This window comes from Mangifera indica, chromosome 5 (genome assembly GCF_011075055.1).
Source record: "Mangifera indica cultivar Alphonso chromosome 5, CATAS_Mindica_2.1, whole genome shotgun sequence".
NCBI classification, from domain to species: Eukaryota; Viridiplantae; Streptophyta; class Magnoliopsida; order Sapindales; family Anacardiaceae; genus Mangifera; species Mangifera indica.
The window spans coordinates 16,327,323-16,347,795 of NC_058141.1; the positions used below are offsets into that span (position 1 = coordinate 16,327,323).

A 20,473-nucleotide genomic window follows, 5' to 3' on the forward strand; every position below is an offset into this window, starting at 1 on the left:
TAAAATACAAGGTATAAAATTCTGAATAACAGGGTCAAGTTACCTGCTTTGAGTTCTCTATAATCAATAATTAAAGGTAAAACAATCAAGTAAATATTAGTACATGATAAATTTATTACATCAATATAATTAAGCTACCAAGCTCTCGCAAAATTTCATTTTTCCTTGACCAAAAACAAGGAAAACAGATCCAACAAGTATAATTAAGTTAGTAGGAAAATAGGTGTTTCCATGTCAAAGCTTACTTTCTTGAATGGATGAAGATATCCATAGTCTACCCGATGCAACAAGTTGTCTATTATCTTTCCTTCTTATTTTCACCTCTGCAGATGCCAGCTTTCCTTTCTTCCCCACAACCTTGGCCAATACCTCCACTTCTTCCTGCCATTTACAGATACAGATTGAGATAATTGATTCATTTCATGATTAGAATAAAGAAAATGTACCTGTTGCTTCACGGTGGAATAAAACGAAATGCTTAAATCAAGGGAGGCCTTGAGGTTCCCAGTGAAGGAGTAGATGGTAATACCACCCAGACAGTCGATCAACGCTGCTATTGCTCCAGTATGCCAATTTCCATCATTATCCTACAATTTTCAAAACTTATAGACATAAATCTTACGCAAATTAAACGATTGAAGAAATTGATGAAGAATAAGATCGAGATGGATTGATTATTTACCAGTAGGTGGAATGGAACAATGAAATTACAACGAAGAAAGCCCTCATGAGCCTCAACGATTTGAATGGCTTCAATAGTTAGATGATCGAGTGGCGTACCCATCACGCCCTTTGATGAGCCTTTTACCCATTCAATTGAATTTTGCAGAGCATTCTTGTCTATCATGTTTCTAATTCTGTCATTGTTGATCATCTTTAGAGGTTTTTGAATTTATATGGGTAGACGCAGCCGTAGGCTCCACCAGTGCAAAGTTTCCACATTGACTAGATTTTTTTATTAAGCAGTAAACTCAGATTACCTAAACCTATAAAAGAAAAACGAAAATTCAACACGATTAGAATTGAAGATCTTCGTTGGCGGCAACATAATGTATAGGCGTATGTTTGTCTCATGAGAAGGCTTTTCTTTGAGACCAACTTTACAGGGAGGCAATCCATTCTTGACCGTCCAAGATTTCAAGTCACCCAACTCTTCGTCAGTGAGCTGATCACTAAGTATTGAAGCTAGAAACGACGAGTTTCTCCAACGAATCAAGTGAAAGAAAGCGCTGAAATTAGGGTTCTTGCGTAGGGACAGTGAGACGGTGGTGGATCAATTGAGAGAGCATTAAGTCTTGACTGAATGGGAGGGGAATGTACCTATTGCACAAAGAAGAAGAAGAAGAAGAAGAAAGTCCTGTGACAAACAAAAGATTGTGAATAGTGAAAATTGAAGAGAAATTGGATTGGAAATTTTGATTTGGTTGAGTTTTAGGTTAGTTGGTTTATATATCTGGAAAGGGATAAGAGAGACAAATGAGAAATTGGGATGATGGGGGAAATGGAATTGAGAGGTTGTGTGATTGGAGTAAAGCATCTTGGCCTTTCCGGCAAACATAGGTTGGGAAGCAGTCATTCGGCCCGACTTTTTATTATCAACAAGGTTCAAGCGTTCAAAATTGTCGGTTTTATGAGTTATGACCACTCATGGCTGCCAAACTCTATTTGCTGTAATAAGCACAATGCCATTAATGGGTAATTATAGATATCCAGTATTGTGAGATCATATAAATCTTCGGTTAATTACAGGGTAAAAGAGATTTAAATGAGTACAATTATATAATTTGCCAAAAAGATCAGTTCTTGCATTCCCTGTACTTGGGAAAATACGTGATGAAAATAGATACTCTTGTCTTGCTTGATGCAGAACAATAACGAAACTGAACCGCAGACATCCAAAATAGTACAATTGATTTGATGTAAATGTTGTGATCAATATAATAGATCAAGGACAAGGCGACAGCTCAAAGCTTACTCACTTTCCTAAAACCTGGATTGTTTGAAGTCATCCATTGTTTACCCAAAGCAATTAGTTGCCCATTGTCCTTCTTTCTCACCTCCACCAGCACCGATGTAAGCGTTCCCCTCTCCCCTGCAACCTTTGCCTCTATCTCTACTTCTTCCTGCCAAATGTACTATTTAGATGTACTTCAAATGAAAAAATCTCATTGCTAATCTACCAGTTTTCTACTGAAATTCAAGCTATTCACATTTCACACCCTCGACTAGGTAAAGATTGGTGTTGTTGGCATTGCCAGTTCATAAAACTGAACTACACCGGCATTTTTCATGATTTAAAGAATTATATTTCATAAATAGAGTATTAGAATAAGAAAATTTACCTGAACCTTGGTGGTGGAATAGAAGGAAATGCTGAAGTCAACGGAGGCCTTGATATGCCCAGAAAAAGAGTAAATGGCAACCCCTCCCACGGTGTCTATTATCGATGCTATGGATCCAACTTCCCAATTTCCATCTTTATCCTACCATCACATAAACATGATACATAAACTACACATCCTGATCATATAAACATGAAAATAGTAGAAAATAAGAAGGAAAGAAAATTACAGCTAGCTTCACTGGTATGATATAACTGCAGAGTATATAGCCCTCATGAGCCTTGAGGGTTTCAAGGTTTGCAAGAGTTATGTTTTCCAGTTCATGACCGAGCTCACCCTCTACTAGTTGTCGAAGCCATTCGTTTGCCCGTGCAAGATTCTTGCTCATTCTAGATCTTGTTGTTTTCCGGGGCTTTGCTTGATTTGATTAGAAGGCAGCTTGTTTCTCTGTAAATGTCGGCAGTGGTGATAGGGTTGGCGATCAGTGGTCCATTTCCCACGGGAAATTCGTAAATCCCATTATTTGAATTCATAAAATTAGATTTAAAAAAGGGTAGATTGGCATGTTACTCCAAATTTTTACTTCTATGAAAAACCAACCTGAATCCAACCATTCACGCATGATATTGTCATGTCACGCTAGTGATATAACATTTGAAAGGTGTAATCCAATAATCAAAATCATAACTATGTTGGGACCATAAGAAACCAAATTTTATATATATATTTATTTATTTATTTATTTATTTATTATAATAAAAGAATATTATCCGATTTTATTAAATAGATAAACTTTTAGTTAATTTCAAATTATTCATATTCTAACTTTTTAAACATAAAAGATCATATTATTTAAACTCTGATTTTTCATAAAAGAAAATTTTCTTTTTACCCAAAAGATTAACTTTTAAGATTTATTAAACCATATATTTATAAATATAATTAAACCTAAATTGCATCTTAAAAGACGTGATTATAGTTATAAGAATTGTGGGTTTATTACAATTTTAGTTGTCGGAATGATAAACCTTGAATAGTTGAAATTACAAGTAAGTTTATTTTAATTCTAAAGTTAAAATCAAGGATTTAAAAACCAAACCGGACTAGCCGATCGAACCGGTCTGTCCATGAACCAGCACTGTAACTGGGCGCTGATGAAGGCAAAACTGTTTTGAAATTGAAATCGGATTGGATCGCGGTTGAACCGTCGATTCTCTCCTGAACCGTGGTCCAGTAGATCCTGGTTCAAGGCTGCATATAAAACACTGTTTTCTTTTTTTTTCCTGTTCCTTCCAACGCACGCAGACACAATCCTCAGTTGCTGCAGTCAATGAATTTCTCTGATGAACTTCCTGTTCCTTGCCGACGACGGTTTAAATACAGCGGTCGACGACGACGCTACCGCCGAGGGGTGTTGGTTTGCAGGCTCACAAGGTAGCAGTTTCACGGCGACTTCTCAGCTCAGACGATGGCTGACGACGACGAGTTTCTATTGCTGTTGTGGCCGACGACTTTTCAAGCAACGACGAGAATCTAATGTTTTGTAAGGCTTTGTAAACTCTTTGGATCTATTGTTAAGGCTGTGAAAACTTTGGAAGTTTCAAATTTAAAACTGCGTGAGTAAACAGTGAACTTGTGTGAATTGCTTAAGGCTTTTGTACAGTAAACTTCATGATGTGAATTGCTTAAGGCTTTTGTACAGTGAATTGCTTAATGTGTATTTGTATGGAAAGCAGAAAGTAAAGCAAGAACGTACACATGTAGATTTTATCACTAAACTATAATTCCGGTCCAATTGACTGGTTCGATCAAAACCAACACTTAAAACGGTTTTTATCCTGATCCGGCTTTGAAAACCTTGATTAAAATCAAACTTTTTTAAGTACAATTTTATCGAGTTACATCAAATCTAATATAATTTTGATTAAATCACATATTTTTAGGAATGATTCCCAGGACTAGTCCAACCTTTTTTATTTTTATTTTTTTAATTTTTAAAGCATAATTTACGATTAATTTTTTATTATCGAAGTTATATATTGGGTGAAAATTATAGTTTATATATTTAAAGGGTGGACACTGTGATTTCCCCCTAATATTTTAAATAAAATAATATGGGTAGAAATTCGAAAAATATGGGTTCAATCTGTCTTGGAGTTCCAATTCCACCAGGCTGCCCTAAGAATTATGATGCCTAACCCGTGACCAAACTCACCATTGATATTTATTTAAAGCATTTGGATACAGATAGTCTTTATATTTCAATATTTTTACGGTGAACTTCTTCATTTACTGACAGTCGATAAATAACTCTAAGTTTTAATCTCATTCTTTCATCATTTTTCATTGTTATTATAAATTTGAATTACAAAATTTTAAGATATTTATCTCAATAATATCAAATTTATGTGAACACATTCTCACTACTTTTTCACTTTCACTTTTACTATCATATTCACTCACCTCTTTATCAGGTCTGGGTCTCATGTAACTCTCTATAACTTCTTATCACAATAACAACGATGAATTCAAACTAACTCAAACGAAAATTATGAATTCCTTATATAACACACATATTTTCTCAATTATACAAAATAAATCAAATATTGAAAAACAATAATCTATCATCAAATAAAATCAAAGAAAACTATGAAAAGGTTGTACAATATTTCTTATAAGATAGAAGACAGAATAATAAAGTGATTATAGATAGGGAAAACAACTAAGTTGACTAAAAAGACGAGATTCCAATTTAAAAGTGATGATTGATACTAACATTTTCAAACTTTATAAGGTTCAAATCCCATATTTTTAAACCTATTAAAAAACTAAATTGATATATTTAAAACATTGAGATGAAATTTATTAAAAGGTTATTTTTTATTTTTCAAAATTTGTGGATAAAAAAATTATTATTTTATCTATTATTAATACTGACGTAACAGATAATATAGATGATAATTTAATTACCACTTTCACCTTAAGTATTAAAAAATTATCAATGTAATCTTAATTTTATTATAATTATATTATTATTTATTAATTTTTTGAGACAAAAATAAATTGTTTTAATTAATATTACAAATAATATAAAAAATATTTAAAAATAATTATATTCAAAGACATTTACGTAAAATAATTTATTAATATTCTTTTATTACTTTTAATCAAATACAATAATTATTTATACTTATCAAATATAATAATTATTTATATCCAATAATTTTTTAAGTAATCTATTCTCAATATAATCTTTCTATTTTGATAATAAAACATTATCTAAACTGAATACCCCGTAATGTCTTCCTTCTAAAGATATCATAATTAATATTATTGCATATTTTAAGTAAATTACATTGTGGACTATTATGTTACTGTATTCTACCGTGGACTTGGGAGAAAAAGCGGATCAATCTCTCTCTCTCTCTCCAACTAAATGAATGACTTTGAGATCAAACATGGAGCTAGCTGCCACAGAGAGGCCACGCGCTGGTTGGATCTAAACCTCATGCCTATCTAGCCCATGAGCAAAATTGAACAATAAAAAAGAAAGGTCTCTATAGTTCAATAAGCAAAAGGAACTTAGATTTCAACTAGAAACAAAGAAGAGCATAGATCAAGTTCCCTATTTTAAGCTCTCTAAACTTAATGACAAACTAAAACAATCAAGATATCGATATATGCCAAATTTTATTAACGCCAACCAAGCCTCTAAGCTCTTGCGAAGTCAAAACCTTGATATGTCGTGGACAATTACTAAGTTTCCTCAGAACAACTAAGAAACATATAAATTATATAGAGTTACTGGTAAGATAGGTGTTTCTATGTCAAAGCTTACTCCCTTGACTTGAAGTTGAAGTTGTCCATGGTTTGCCCAAAGCAATCAGTTGTCCACTGTCTTTTCTTTTGACCTCCACCTCTGCCGCTGTAAGCTTTCCCCTGTTCCCCACAACCTTTGCCTAAATATCAACTTCTTCCTACAATTGTTATATATATATCAATTAGCCAAACCCAACAACCCTGTACATAAACATTATGTGTCATGGTAGAAACAATCAAAATAACTTCACTGGAACTAATGGGGTTACAATGCAACGGAAGTAATTGAAGGAGCCAAAGTGTAAATAAAATAGGGTCAAAAGACTATTTCCCACCAAAGTTTTAATACAAAAATAAATACATATTTTTAGGGTTTTAGAAACCCAAATACCTATTTATGATATAATTTCTATTAAAAATTTTAGTTAGAATAAAGAGTAAAACGGTTATTTATTAAAAAGTTTAAAAAATTAAAGTTTTATAATATTTTCTCCCCAGGTTTAAAAATCTTATAATTCCCCCTCCCCCACTCACCGAAAGTTTGAAAAGTAACCGTTTTTTTCCTATCTATCCAACGACGATTCACCATCACCAGCCATCGATAGTCCTCTCTCTCACTGACCGGTGCACGAAGAAGAGATCGAGATCTCTTCATCGCACGACGAAGCAACAAAGAGATCTCACTCTCTTCGTCATGTGTTGGTCGGTGAGGGAGAGGATGGTCGATGACTAGTGATAGCGAATCATCGATGGAGAGAAGAGAAAAAAACCCTAGATAAAAATTGTCATTTTTCGAACTTTAAATAAGAGCAAAATTGCGAGATTTTTAAACTTAGAGAGAAAAATGTTATAAAATTTTAATTTTTAAATTTTTTTTATAAATAACGGTTTTATCCTAACTCTAATTGAGATTTTTAACAAAAATTAGATCATAAATGAATATTTAAATTTTTGAAACCCCACAAACATGTTTTTGTCTTTGTATTAAAACTTGGGTAGAAAATAACCCTTTGGCTATAAAATAGAAGCTAGCTCTATGTATGCCTTTTTACATTACTCCACACCATTCTTATAAGCCTGAGATCAAGCTTACCCAATTATAAAACTAGGCCTTTTTTAATCAAAACAGAGATAAAGAAGCCTTTTCAGTTTAATCATAAGCACTTGTTTTATTGATTATGTATTTCCATCACAATATAGATAGAGACAATTGATTAATTTCATTGACATGCCTGACCAGATTCTTCAACATATTTTTGCAGATTTACGATGAACAAATCACAATTGTACGTTCGAATGATAAAATTACAGTATGGTTGAGGATTGAAAAAGTGATATACGTAGAAGGAAGATCAATTAAAACTTTGAGGTATCTTCAGAAATAATTAATAAATTAATCCAATGTTTTCAATTTAAAAGAAAAAAAATAAAAGGGCAAAGCGTGGAATAGAAAATAAACATGAATGGTAAGAAAATGTACCAATATGTTAACCGTGGAATAAAATGAAAGGTTGAAATCAAGAGAGGCCTTGACGTTGCCAGAAAAAGAGTAGGCAGCAGCAGCCTCCAGACTTTCGATTAACGTTGCCGTTGCTCCGGTATGCCAATGACCATCTTTATCCTGCGAAATACAATAAATGCAGATAACCCATAAACAAATGAAAGATAAATTAATCATTGATGTAAGTAAAAACAAATCAATAAAAATATATATTTATTTACGGCAAGGTGGGTTGGAACAATGAAATTACAACGAACAAAGCCGTTACGAGCTTCTACCAACTCAATGGCTTCAAGAGTTGAGCTCTCCACTTTCCGACCCATCACGCCTTTGGATAGTGCTTGTATCCATTTGATTGTCGTCTCGAGAGCGCTCTTGTCGGTCATGTTTCTCTGTTGATTGTCGCTTCAGTTTTCTTGCTAGTTTTAGAAATAGAAAATCTCCCCCAGCTTCCGATAACCAAATAGAATTAGGGATGAGAAAAATCGTGCAATTGAATTGGAAGATGACTAGTGACTTTGGTTGCGAGGCGAGGCGGATCTGATCTGATAGCCCGATATAAATGAAAGGTTATTTGGGAATTAAGCAAGGCCGTTAGATGACAAATCATTTGTCTAAGGAGCAATTTCCCTTGATTAAAGTAAATACTCTCAATTCTTACCCTAAAATTTTAAATTCGTTAGTGGATGTGAATTTTCATGGGAAATTTCGGAAAAGGCGACTTAATGAAGGGATCCAATTACTCATTTAGTGAAGTATTAAGTAAAATAATATTGAGACATATTGTATACAACTCTAACAAGTACTTGAAGCATTCATTTAAATGTATTTCTGCTCTATTAGTTCTTCACCAAAGAGATATACAGTAGTTCTATTGTCCACTCAGACATATCATTTTAGGCAAGGCTCTGGTCTTATCTAAGTGAACATTATGTGGGAAAATCAATCTCACAGTTAGTTTAGAACTAAATGAGGGTTTAAAAAAAAAAAATACTGATTCAAAGAATCAAATGATTCTCAAAGGAATACATCCTTGGTTGGTCTTGGCAATAAACAGTCCAAAAACTGTGAACATGCAAAGAAGCCCTGTACTCGATTTAACCAACCACAATATAAAATAAAATAATCAAAGATTCAGCTTGATGACAAGGGAAGTTGAAATCAGATTATGTAGAATTTGACATGCAATAAGCTTATTATAAGGGAGAAATACTTGAAATTTGATGCCTATCAAATTCTTCATTGGTAAATGTCAAATCATAATATATGAGTCAAGAGGTAAGACAAGTGGCAGAATTACACATCATGCCGACGCAACCTACTCCACCAGGAGGAAGAAGAAGCTCCTTCTGGAGGAGGAGGTGTAAGGAGGTCTAGCATGGTTTCCTTTTCTTTTGCGGTCAATGGAACACCTCTAACAAGATTCAAAGCCATAATGCGCATGTTAGTCTTTTGCTTGTGCTTGTTGTAAGCCCAAATTCCTGCAGCAGCACCTGCAACTAAAAGCTGTCGCAACCCAATACTTATAAAGAAGTAAAATTTCAGAGAGAAAGTTCATAATTTTTAGATGGTTCTTTTAACTCTTAACTGACAGGTGATAGCCACAAGGCGGCTGTCTGTAGATCAAACTTTGGGGTATAAAGCACTGTCTCCCCATAATCATCCTCAAGCTTTTTATAGACCTCTTTATCAGTTTTCCCAACTTGGATCTCATCGCGAATTAACGGCAGAATTGTTGTAAATGTAATTAATGCACTGGTGTAAATCAAAGTTATTGACGAGAATTAAAAGAGCATAACTAAAATGGTGAAGCAAAAGATGACAGAATGTGATGACTCGTCTTTGATATAGCAAAAGTAAAAAGTATGACCACAAAATCAAGATTAATTCCTTTTTAAATTCAATCAGTTAGATGAAATCATTAGTTGGTATAACTTTATTGACTAGACAGATACGATGTAAATGAAAAAACCTGCTAGTATCCATATTCATTTCAAAGCAAAAGCATTACTTTCCTGAGGAGAATTGCAATATCTGCTTGTGAATCTTCGATGGATTGACTTCCACAATCGGTGCACCATACATTGCGACTAATGTTTCTAGCCCTTGCTTCCACTATCTGTTTCTTTTTTAACTCATCATCTTTGCTTGCCATTGTCAGAGTATATCACCTCAAGTCCAAAACAACTACCAAAGAAGCCAAACAAAAAATCAATAAGATTATGAAACTCACTCACAATATGAAATAAGATACAAAAACTACTCTTTCAAGATTTTGGTAGCTTTTGTCACGCATTTTGTCGAACACATGCTACACCAAAAGAATAAAAGTAAAGTATTTATGATGGCTCCAGTCGGACATGAAGCAAGCAAATGCAATAGTCAAACCTACTTCAAATTCCAAATTTCTGGAAATTCAATCTGATAAGAGTTGGTGGCAGAAGATATAGACCAGCGTAAAAATATTAAACGCAAGCTTATAAATACAGAATGCAGAACAACTTCACACAAATTTCATTTCTAAATTTCTATATGGAACCCAGATGAATGAATTGCCTTTTTTTTTTTCCAAGAAAATCACGAAAAAAAATTAAATCCTATGTTTTAACTCATTACTCATTTCAGTCTCGACTCGGCAAAGCCGACCGGTTATATCTTATATGAGGTGTTCATCTTCGTCACCAAAGATAAAGGAGACGGTACCTATAACAGAGAATTTCAATTTTCCGAATTTTTACCACATATATCAAACGCAGCAATGACAAAAAGGGAGGTGGGAAGAGTCTATGCACGAGACAAGAACTTAGCGTGATCCGTAAGCCTTTGATATACCCTTGTTTCCGTCATTCAACCTTCAAATACAAGGCATGCCATATCAATCTTAGGTTTTGCGATTTTCAAACGGAGCGGTTGAGAAGACTGGGCGCTTTTGTGATTTTTCAAGCACTGTAGGGCACGCGGGATCACGTGGTGGAGGCTGACTGTGAGTTTTTAGTACTCTTGGGGCTTTCAAATCACAGGACACACGGGTCGCGTCGTAAATTGAAAATTTTTTATTTTAGGGTTTTTCTTTTGCCCGTAGTTTTTAAAATTTTGATTTTTTTTTATAATAAAGCAGATGTTATGAAAATTGATTTTTTTTATTTGTCTTCTTACCAAAAAAATGACCTCAGAGCACAGAAAAGAGACATGAATTTAAGCTAAAATAAATTATCAATTTAAGTTATGAATTCTACCTAATTATAAATTTAAAATGATCGATTTAAATCATAAATTTAAATTAAATATTTTTCAATTTAAGTTCAATTATCCAATAAGGTAAAGTATTAATTTAGCCCTTATATAGTTAAATATCAAATAATAGCACATGATGTAATCTTTATTTAACCCTTACATGGTTAAATATTTAATAACACTCCTACACAAGTAAATATCAATTGTGATACTTTTTTGTTGATGTAGGGATGAAGTTTATATAGAAAAGGTGGAGAGTAATTTTGGTGTTACATTATAGATTTAGTCGTATTTGTTTAACACAAATAATATGATTAATTTCCTTTTGATATTTGAAATGGGATTGATGTAATTAATTTCCCCAAAATTAATCGCATCATCCAAAATTATCAAAAAGTAAAAGCCTTTATATATCAACTTTGCTCCACACCCTCTTTTTCTCTTTTCCACTCATTTTCACCCTCTTCTTCTTGTGTACTCTAAAACGCTAACCATTTTCTTACCCGACAAATCAACCCACACTTCAAGACCTACAAGTCACTCTAACATTGGTGATGAGTATAAACATTGAGAAACAACGAGAAATGATAACAAAAAAAATTGATTTTTTCGAACTTCCTTAATATTAGAAGTTATAACTTCTTTTTCAAAAAGAAGAAATGACATAGATCTATAAGTGGTGAATGTGATTGAGTTAACTATAAAAGTGAGCTTTAAATCAGTTACTAAATTTAGGGTTTCCAAACTTTTATAATAACTAAATTATAAGTTTTTTAATTTATAAAAAGACACTATTTATTACATTGGATGCTTATAAAAATATCAATAAAAAAAACTGGGAAACAAAATAAAGGGCTTGATTTTAATTAAGGATATATTTATTGTAAAAGGAGCTTTTGAAAATATTTTCCCATCAAAGTTTTGCTATGACAAATAAAAATAAAATAAATTAATCAGAATTACATTAATTATTATAATTTCTTGCTTAAATAAAAACTTATAGTAACTATCCATCTTTAACTTATGTTTGTCGTAACACAAGACTAATCATTTAGATCTAAACCCCCTCCCTTCCATTGCGATGTGATGTTTGCTGCTGTGTTTTTTCACTTCCCAAAGGTCTAAAGAATTATCATTTTGCTGCCTCTTTCATTCCATACTTCATCCGTCTACATTCATTTTTCAATTTGTTAACTAATTATACTTGCAACAGCTCCTTGATTTTTGTTTTTAGTATTTTTTTTTCTCAGGTTTTATATTTTAGAGGCTGTGATGAATCGCACATTATCATAAAATTTGCGAGAATGGAAACTGTCATATAACAAGACATTGCTAGAACTTTAATAGCGCTTGATCTTTGTGTTAGCTTTTAGAGTGTTTTAACGTCAAATTTGCTAAAGCTTAAAAGAAATACAAAAAGAATACACCATTCATGTACAATATTACAATTTACAAGTCCATATCAGCGTGGTACCTCGACTCTGATTGTCACAAAACGCAATGAAATTTCTCACATATTCCTTTCCATAAGAAGTGGAGAAACAGTAACCATTTCTCAGTCTATACTCCTCATCTAGTATTTCAATTTTAAAGCTCATCTTTTACAGATGCTTGGTGGCATTGTTCATCCCAATAGTAGGGATACTTAAGCTTTGCTGCAGTGTGAGGCACGTACCAGTCATCGTATATAAACCTGGAGCAAAAGCCAAAGTAATGAATGTAAACATACCCATACCACACAGATCAATCGAAATCTAGTCTCAATTAAGCTTGTAAGAAATTTCAAATAAATGAACAAAACACTAAAGGAAACCCGAAATAACCATTTAGTAACCAAACTTCTAGAGGGAATACTAGCATCATGAAAGCATATTTTGACAGATTTGGAGATGCAATGTGTCAACTCAAGCAAAGAAAACAAACTTAATATCTTGAATAACAAAGTAAAGGCAAACATAGAAAGTTCAAGGGGTTGGAAAAACTGACGTTACTTACACTTTCACAGGTGGACGTGATATAGTAACAATCACTTGCAAATCCTCATGTTCATTTGTATTGCAGACCTGCAATGAGGCACCACCTACAATTTTCAAACTTTGGCCAATGACTGGATCTGGAAACGCTTCCAAGACAATAATTATAGCAACTATGTTTATAAGAGTGAATGAGAATAAAAGTCAATGTTCATTTGATTCACCAGGAAGAAACTTATGAACCATGTCGTTGCCAGAATAATGCTCAAAAGATTGCAGTCATAGGTTTTTTCCTTGAATATTTGTTCAAGTATACCAAGTCCATGTTATCTCACTACTCAACAGAGTCCATCTCAGGCTTTACAGCCAAAATAAAATACCAGGTACTGTGTTAGGCTACGGAGGATGTATATGAGGAGAAGGCAAGGAAAAGATCTCACACATGGCAAAGGGGAATTGGCTGTGGAGAATAACGGTTTTGGATCAACATGGCAGCAGGATACAGGTGGAAGGAAAAAGAATGATTGAGAAGGTTTATAAGAAAAGGGGGTAGCTGTGTTTTTCTTGTACTAGAACAGTAGGGAGGTACCGCTTCTCGAAACTCCAGAAGTTAGTTATTGTTTCTATCCTTAGATTGTGTGGTAGGATATTGAGTGGATTGTAAGAAGATCAATCAAAGACATTGTTGTCTGCATATAATTTTTTTTTCTCTTGATTTTCAGTGTGCCTTTGTGCTGTGTTGGGTTGTGTATTTGTGATTGTGTTTCTGCAGGTGCAAAGCAGTAGCTGAATTATATTGAAGGTAATTGTTCGTTCTACAGAGAAAGTTGGAGAGGTACGTAATATACTGATATTTCACATCCAACACTTTCGAGGAACTCTTGTTGAATACAACTTGCAATAACCTAAGCATTTGCTAGGTGTAACATTTTGTATAATGCTAACAACATTAATAATCTTTCAGATCAACCTTTTTGTAGTGCGTAAACCGTATAAATAGTATTTTCCTTTCCAGGGTTTAAACTAGAGGTAAGATGTATAATTATTGTTCATAACCAATAATACAAACAGCAAGGTGTATTGTTCTACTAGGCGGGAAGGTAAGATCAAATACTATTTGTTTCTTTGTATTAATACATCTAATATGCAAATTCACAAAATATTTGATGCTAGCCATCTAAGAATAATAATGGTAGTTTTTACCTGGTGAGCATCATTAACAGGGATATGAAAGGTGCTATTTGAAAAGATAAAGTGTTCTTGTGGCTTCCCAGGGTACTTCCCATGCGAATTTGAGGCCAGATAGAGAGTGCCACTCCCCTTCAGGACAACAAAAACTTCTTCACAGGAGTGTCTGTGTATTGGTGTTCGTGATCCTGGAGCAAATGTTTGAAGCCAAACCTCAACCTGTGAAAACACAGAAATGCCTTGAAACATAAATGCCGTACTTCAGAATTTTCACTTGCCTGCCACAAAGGGCCGAAATCAACATTGTTTTGTGCTGTGTGAAAGTAGCTTGGATTCTCTAACAATGAACAATTAAAAAAAGGGCAAACATTTGTTGTCTCAAAGCAATTACAAAAGTTTAGAACCAAAGACAGTCTGGATATTTATTGCAGCATACCATCCCTCCAGACTTGGAGAAATTCTATTAATACTTCTTTCAACCAGACACCTCCAATTAATTACGTCATGATTAACAAGGACTTCTTGATTTAACTTTTGATATGATCATTGCTTTTCTGTAAACAAACCAATAAAACATTTACTCAAGAGATCATGGATAAGCACATTCTGAATTAGTGTATTTGGTACCTCTCTCAATCCTGCGGATACTGAGCCTGCCAAAGTAATATGGGACAAACCTCCCCTTCCATAGTTATCCTGTGAAAGCTTACTAATGTTTCTTACAAGTGGTAATCCTGTAATACAGATAAAGTGCAATAAAACATAAAATAAACTGATATAAAAAGACATGGAACACATAATAGAGGACATTCACAAATGAAATAGCTCCAAATCAACAACATTTCCCCTTAATAAATACAAGATGATACAATTTCATTATCTCACAGTGAACATTCAAAATTAAATTCGCATCATTCATCCAACATTCAAGTCTTCATAAAAGAATTGCAACAATATGAAAAATTTAATTTTTAAAACCCGACAAAGGTATCTAAGAATGCATCACTTTTTTCTCAACATTTTGCAACACTAAGTCGGTTCCAGTACCATTGACATCAATTAGTTTAATCACCACCATAAAATCAATAAACCTAAGCAAGTAGCTAACTCTAAACAGATGCTTCTTGAGCATATCCATGTATCTTAAATAGTTCAAGAGGTTTCTCTGCATACCCTTGTTAAATAAAAATATAAAAAAAGGTAGAAGATGAGTAAAGAGGACTCACCCTCTATTGAACGATGGGGATCTTCGGCAGTTGCAAAGAATAAAATCAAACTTGAGCAGAACAAAATAAACCAAGATCTCACTGTATTCATCGCTGCTTATCGTGGTTCTTTTGCAGTGTTTTCCTTGATTTCTGATTTACTTGGATTGCGTCACCCGGTTTTCGTAGCTTCTGGACGTGGTAAATTTTTGTTTTTCCCGATTTGTTTAACGAAAACAGAGTTCTGAATGATGTACATTTATGGGCCAACTCAAGTTTTAATGAGAAGGCGGTTACACATGCTCAAATTTTTAGAACTTAAATATTTATTTTTAATTCAATTTTTATTAAAAATATTAGATAAGATTGAAAATAAAATAATGATTTATTTAAAAATTTATAAAATTAAAATTTTATCTTTTTTTTTTTTGAATTTAAACTTTTTATCATTTTTTATCGTCTAAAGTTTTCAAATTTTAAAAATTGATTATTTCACCTCCAAATTTCTAGATTTTTTTCCATTATTTAACAATAACAATTATTTGAAGATGAGATAGAAAGCCAACAATCATATCCTATAAATGAATCTTCTTCTTTATCAACAAAGAGACGAAGATGTGTTGTTTTTTAGCCGACGAAAATAAAACGATGTCGTTTCTTCATCTCTTCATAGATAGAGACAAAAAGACGACACATTTTCGTCAATAAAGATGAAAAGATAATGCCTCTTTATCGACAAATATGAAAAGATGACGCTTCTTCATCTACAAAGACAAAAATTCTTTTATCAAGGATGGTCATTAGAGGGGAGAGAAATAAAATCTAGAGGTTTGAGGGTGAAGTAATCATTTTTTAAAATTTAAAAACTTTTGGTAAAAAAAAATTATGAAAATTTTAAATTTGAAAAGGAAAATATGATAAAACTTTAATTTTTTAATAAATAATAAATTTATCTTTACCTCTAATTGAGAAATTAGATCATTAATAGTTATTTGAATTTTTGAAATCAATACATTTATCTTTTGTATTAAAACTTGGTTAAGCAATAAAGGTTTTTTTATTAAAATATAATCATTTCATGTTTTTTCATATGATATTTCATTTCATACTTTTGTTGTTGTATGTTTGTTTTTATTGAGCGGAGTTGAAGGATAATTTTGGTATTTAATTAAACATTGTGATTATACCTTTTTTATTAAAAAAAAAAGCTCAATTTTGTTTGAATATAAATTAAAGAAGAAATAATAATGTTATATATATATAAAATTTAGATATATAAATAATATACCATTATATAATTAGATATATATTATTTGTATATTTAAATTATATGTAAAAAACAATTATATAATTTTATTGTTAGATTGAATTAATTTTCTTTAATTTTAAATTTATTAAAATTAAATTATGTTTTGGGTTGTTTTGCTTCCTTAAGGGGCCGCTTGAGTGATTCGGCCCAGGAATGCTTCTGTGAAGCTAACAGACCCCGCCTGGGTTGCCAGTGTTCAGCAATTGAAGCTTGGGCTGCCTCACCTCTATCGCTTATTCGTCAATCGACGGTGAAGATAACTGGACCGCAACAGAAGAATTGACACAGCAAAGTAAAAGCTTGACCACTCGAGCTAAAACCTTACCGACTTTTGAACCCAAGCGTAAGCCCTGCCTCTGGCGTCAGCTCCGATGCTACTCCTCCGGTCACCACCTGCACTCATCTTTGCTTATTTCCAGGACGAAACAGGTCATTTCAACCATATCACTTTTATTTGTTTTGGCTGTTTACAACACTGGCCTTTTTAGATTCTTACTTCAATTTATCTAATTCTAAATGTTATCTTATCTACTTAATTCTTTTGCTTTATTTGAGATACCCATTCTACTTTTAATGCTTGATAACTTTGTTTTACTTTTTTATTTATTTTCCTACTAATTTGGGAGCGACTCTTCTTTTGGTACAACGGGTATTTCAGGGTTTTTTAGCGTCATTGCACTCGTTCCCATTGGTTCTAGTTCTCCATTATATGTTGTTTTATTGTTTTTGTATGTAGAATTCATAATCACCGAGAAGGCGTTGTTTGGTATGCTGATTCTTTGACACTACAGGCATTGGGAGCTGGAAAATGAAGATCATGAGCTATGCTGGCATAACAGAATTTCTTTTTTTGCTAGAACATCCAGATTTACCTGCTATGACTTTTTGTAGACCTCGGTTACCTTCTTCATCAATTCTTACATAACTATGAGAAGAGGTTTAGGTTGATTACAAGGTTTCAGTACTCAGTTGCTGACAGAACATCTGCATCTTCTGTGGATGCGTCTGTGTCCAAGCCCAATAGTGTTCATTTAGGTGGGAAACAAGGAGCTTCGTCATCCTTGTATAGCCGTCCTAGTTTATCAGAAACGAAGAATGAGAGGATAGCAAATCGTGCCAAGGTTTAGAATTTCCTGCAGGGATTTGGTATTGTTCCTGATGAATTTGATGGGTTGGAGCTTCCTGTTACAATTGAGGTTATGAGGGAATGTGTGGATTTTCTTCACAATTTAGGGCTAACAATTGAAGACATCAATAATTATCCACTGGTTCTTGGCTGCAGTGTGAAAAAGAACATGATACCAGTGCTTGACTACCTTGGTAAATTGGGTGTTAGGAAATCCACTGTCACAGGGTTCTTAAGAAGATATCCACAAAAGTCCTCAATGCTAGTGTTGTTGTAGACCTTGCACCTGTTGTCAAGTATCTGCGGGGGTTGGATACCAAATGATATTCCCCGGGTTCTCGAGAGATATCCAGAATTATTAGGATTCAAACTTGAGGGGACGATGAGCACATCAGTGGCTTATTTGGTTGGAATTGAAGTGGCAAGAAAAGAAATTGGAGGAGTTTTAACTAGATACGCAGAGATTTTAGGCATGCGAGTGGGTCAAGTGATTAAACCTTTTGTGGAGTATCTTGAAAGTTTGGGTATTCCAAGATTAGCTATAGCTAAATTGATAGAGCAGCGGCCGCACATTCTGGATTTTGAATTAGAGGAAAGGGTGAAACCAAATGTTGATACCCTTGTAGAGTTCAATGTTAGAAAAGAAGCGCTTCCGTTAGTAGTGGCTCTTTATCCTGAAATTATAGGAATTGACCTGAAACCATAGCTTCTTGGTCAACAGAATTTACTTAATTCACTTATTGAACTGAGTCTTGAGGATTTTGGCACCGTTGTTGAGAAGATGCCTCAGTTTGTTAGTGTAACTAATAACCCTATTTTGAAGCATGTGGATTTCCTTGAGGATTGTGGATTCTCCTTGCAGCAAGTGACTAAGATGGTTGTGGCGTGTCCCCAAGTACTTGCTTGGAATATTGACATCATGAAACTAAGCTTTGATTACTTTCAAAGGGAAGTGAAAAGGCCTCTGGATGATTTAGTTGCTTTCCCAGCATTCTTTATGTAAGGTCTGCAGTCTACTATTAAACCCAGACACAAGGTGATTGCGAAGAAGGGTTTGAAATGCTCTCTTTCCTGGCTTCTTAACTGTTCTGATGAGAAGTTTGAGGAACAGATGGACTATGACACCATCAACATGGAGGAGATGGAAATGGAGCCATCATTTGATATGAATATGCTAACGGTGCCAAGGAGTGATGATTCTGCTGCTGAATATGAGGAAGATAGTGGTGATGAATATGTATAAAATTATGTTTCTGCATTTGAGAATCTTGGCTTCTTTGAAATTGGATCCTCGTATTTGCATTTGAGAATGTTAGGCTTTTCCAATATTGAATCCTCATGTTAGAGTACAGATGCCATTCTTAAAAGGGAAGCCCTGTTGAAGGATGCATTGTAATGCATTTGAAGCTACTTGTGTATGCTTACAAGTAAAGATAAGGTACCTAATACTAAATTCTCAGGTCCCTTTATCTCCTTTAGCTGTCTAGTACGTCTGTATGTGTTATCCCAAGAGAAGACAATATTTGTTGTAGTTGAGGGTCTATCCTAAAGGCATTTGCCACACATGTAAAGTTCTTAAGCCATTGTTAATGTTATTTGCCAGTAGAATTTTGGCCCATCAAAACTGTTGAGAAACAAATATGTTATTATTTGGTCTCTGTTTTGGTGTTCAGAAAGAATATGATCAGAAGCAGAGGTCTGCAGATTAAATAAAAAATAATAATGGCTGGAGTTGAATCCCAAAAAGTAGTTGCAGTCTAGTAAGTACAGTTCTCCTGCAACAAAATCTCGAATGACAAATTGCACCGAGCAATGATTTGGTTTCTCAAAAGAAGGTAGTGATGAATATCAACAATCTGGATAAGGGATTTTCAATAATTATAATATAACATTTATAATCATAATTTGTTACATTTTTTTTAAAATGTTTCTAGGATTGTAACATCATTTTTAAAACCACTGGAAGAAGATTGATTTTTAAAAATTTTCTAAAGACCATAATTTATTATGAAATTTTCAAAAAGACCTTTCATATTTTTAAAAATTTAGTGAATCTTTTAGTATACTATTATACTATAAAGACTATCCTAATAGTAGAAAGAAAAGAAAAAAGGGGATATTAATTAAAATAAGCAAAAATTTTTTCGCTTATACCTTTTTAGGCAAACGTACAGTAGTTTTACTTTTATAAGCAAATATTTTTGTAACTCTAAAAATACACTCCCAACCTTATATACGTAGGCACTGGAAGGAAGGTTTGAGTGCGTGGGTGCGTGCGGAGTATGCGCAGAGTGCGTGAGTGCGTGGTGCGCGCGGTGCGCACAGTGCGTGTGCAGTGCGCGCACTGTACACAGTGCACAGTGCATGTGCAGTGCACGCACAGTATACTGTACATATATTTTATATATATATAATATAATATTATATATATAATATTATATTATTATATATATTTATTTATTATAATATTATATATATAATATATAATAATATAATATATATTTAAAAATTATTATTATTATTTATATATATTATATTAAATATTATAATATTTAATATATATATATATATATATATATATATAAAAGAAAGGGTGCGCGCACTGCACGCGCACCCTCACACTTTGTTTATATATATTAATTAAGGTGCGTGCACTGCTTATGCACTGCACGCACTACGCGCACCACGCACGCACCGCGCGTACTCCGCACGCACTCACGCACTCAAGTTTTCCTTCCAACGTCTACGTATACAGGGCTGGGAGGGTATTTTTGGA

At 33.5% G+C, this 20,473-nt stretch overlaps 4 protein-coding genes and 1 pseudogene across 14 annotated transcripts; 1 reads left to right on the forward strand and 4 right to left on the reverse strand.

The window, feature by feature from the left end:
• Positions 1–19: 19 nt before the first annotated feature.
• On the reverse strand, positions 20–1,543 carry LOC123215651. Its single transcript, XM_044635845.1, has 3 exons — positions 683–1,543; positions 447–587; positions 20–381 (listed from the first exon to the last, which is right to left on the reverse strand). Exons 1-3 carry the CDS (start codon positions 872–874, stop codon positions 235–237), a joined length of 480 nt encoding a protein of 159 aa, XP_044491780.1. The 5' UTR covers positions 875–1,543; the 3' UTR covers positions 20–234.
• A 240-nt stretch (positions 1,544–1,783) lies between these two features.
• Positions 1,784–2,870, reverse strand: LOC123215653. Its single transcript, XM_044635848.1, has 3 exons — positions 2,572–2,870; positions 2,343–2,483; positions 1,784–2,123 (listed from the first exon to the last, which is right to left on the reverse strand). The coding sequence occupies exons 1-3, from the start codon at positions 2,728–2,730 to the stop codon at positions 1,965–1,967; spliced, it is 459 nt and encodes a 152-aa protein (XP_044491783.1). The 5' UTR covers positions 2,731–2,870; the 3' UTR covers positions 1,784–1,964.
• A 3,040-nt stretch (positions 2,871–5,910) lies between these two features.
• Positions 5,911–10,663, reverse strand: LOC123215470 (cytochrome c-type biogenesis CcmH-like mitochondrial protein). Of its 11 annotated transcripts, none has more exons than XR_006502056.1 (5): positions 10,401–10,662; positions 9,251–9,849; positions 7,913–9,168; positions 7,642–7,782; positions 5,911–6,319 (listed from the first exon to the last, which is right to left on the reverse strand). XR_006502056.1 is itself a non-coding variant. In XM_044635583.1 (4 exons), exons 2-4 carry the CDS (start codon positions 9,741–9,743, stop codon positions 8,959–8,961), a joined length of 408 nt encoding a protein of 135 aa, XP_044491518.1. In that variant the 5' UTR covers positions 9,744–9,849; positions 10,366–10,663; the 3' UTR covers positions 8,873–8,958. The 11 variants fall into 11 exon arrangements, 7 of the variants coding, with proteins under 7 accessions (XP_044491518.1, XP_044491512.1, XP_044491511.1 ...); XR_006502055.1 differs by having other exon boundaries at positions 7,913–9,417; positions 9,674–9,849; positions 10,366–10,662; XR_006502054.1 differs by having other exon boundaries at positions 7,913–9,849.
• A 1,610-nt stretch (positions 10,664–12,273) lies between these two features.
• LOC123215586 (auxin-binding protein T85-like) lies at positions 12,274–15,508 on the reverse strand. Its single transcript, XM_044635746.1, has 5 exons — positions 15,284–15,508; positions 14,685–14,791; positions 14,073–14,276; positions 12,892–12,959; positions 12,274–12,589 (listed from the first exon to the last, which is right to left on the reverse strand). Exons 1-5 carry the CDS (start codon positions 15,372–15,374, stop codon positions 12,484–12,486), a joined length of 576 nt encoding a protein of 191 aa, XP_044491681.1. The 5' UTR covers positions 15,375–15,508; the 3' UTR covers positions 12,274–12,483.
• A 1,803-nt stretch (positions 15,509–17,311) lies between these two features.
• On the forward strand, positions 17,312–19,321 carry LOC123215718 (annotated as a pseudogene).
• Positions 19,322–20,473: the final 1,152 nt, after the last annotated feature.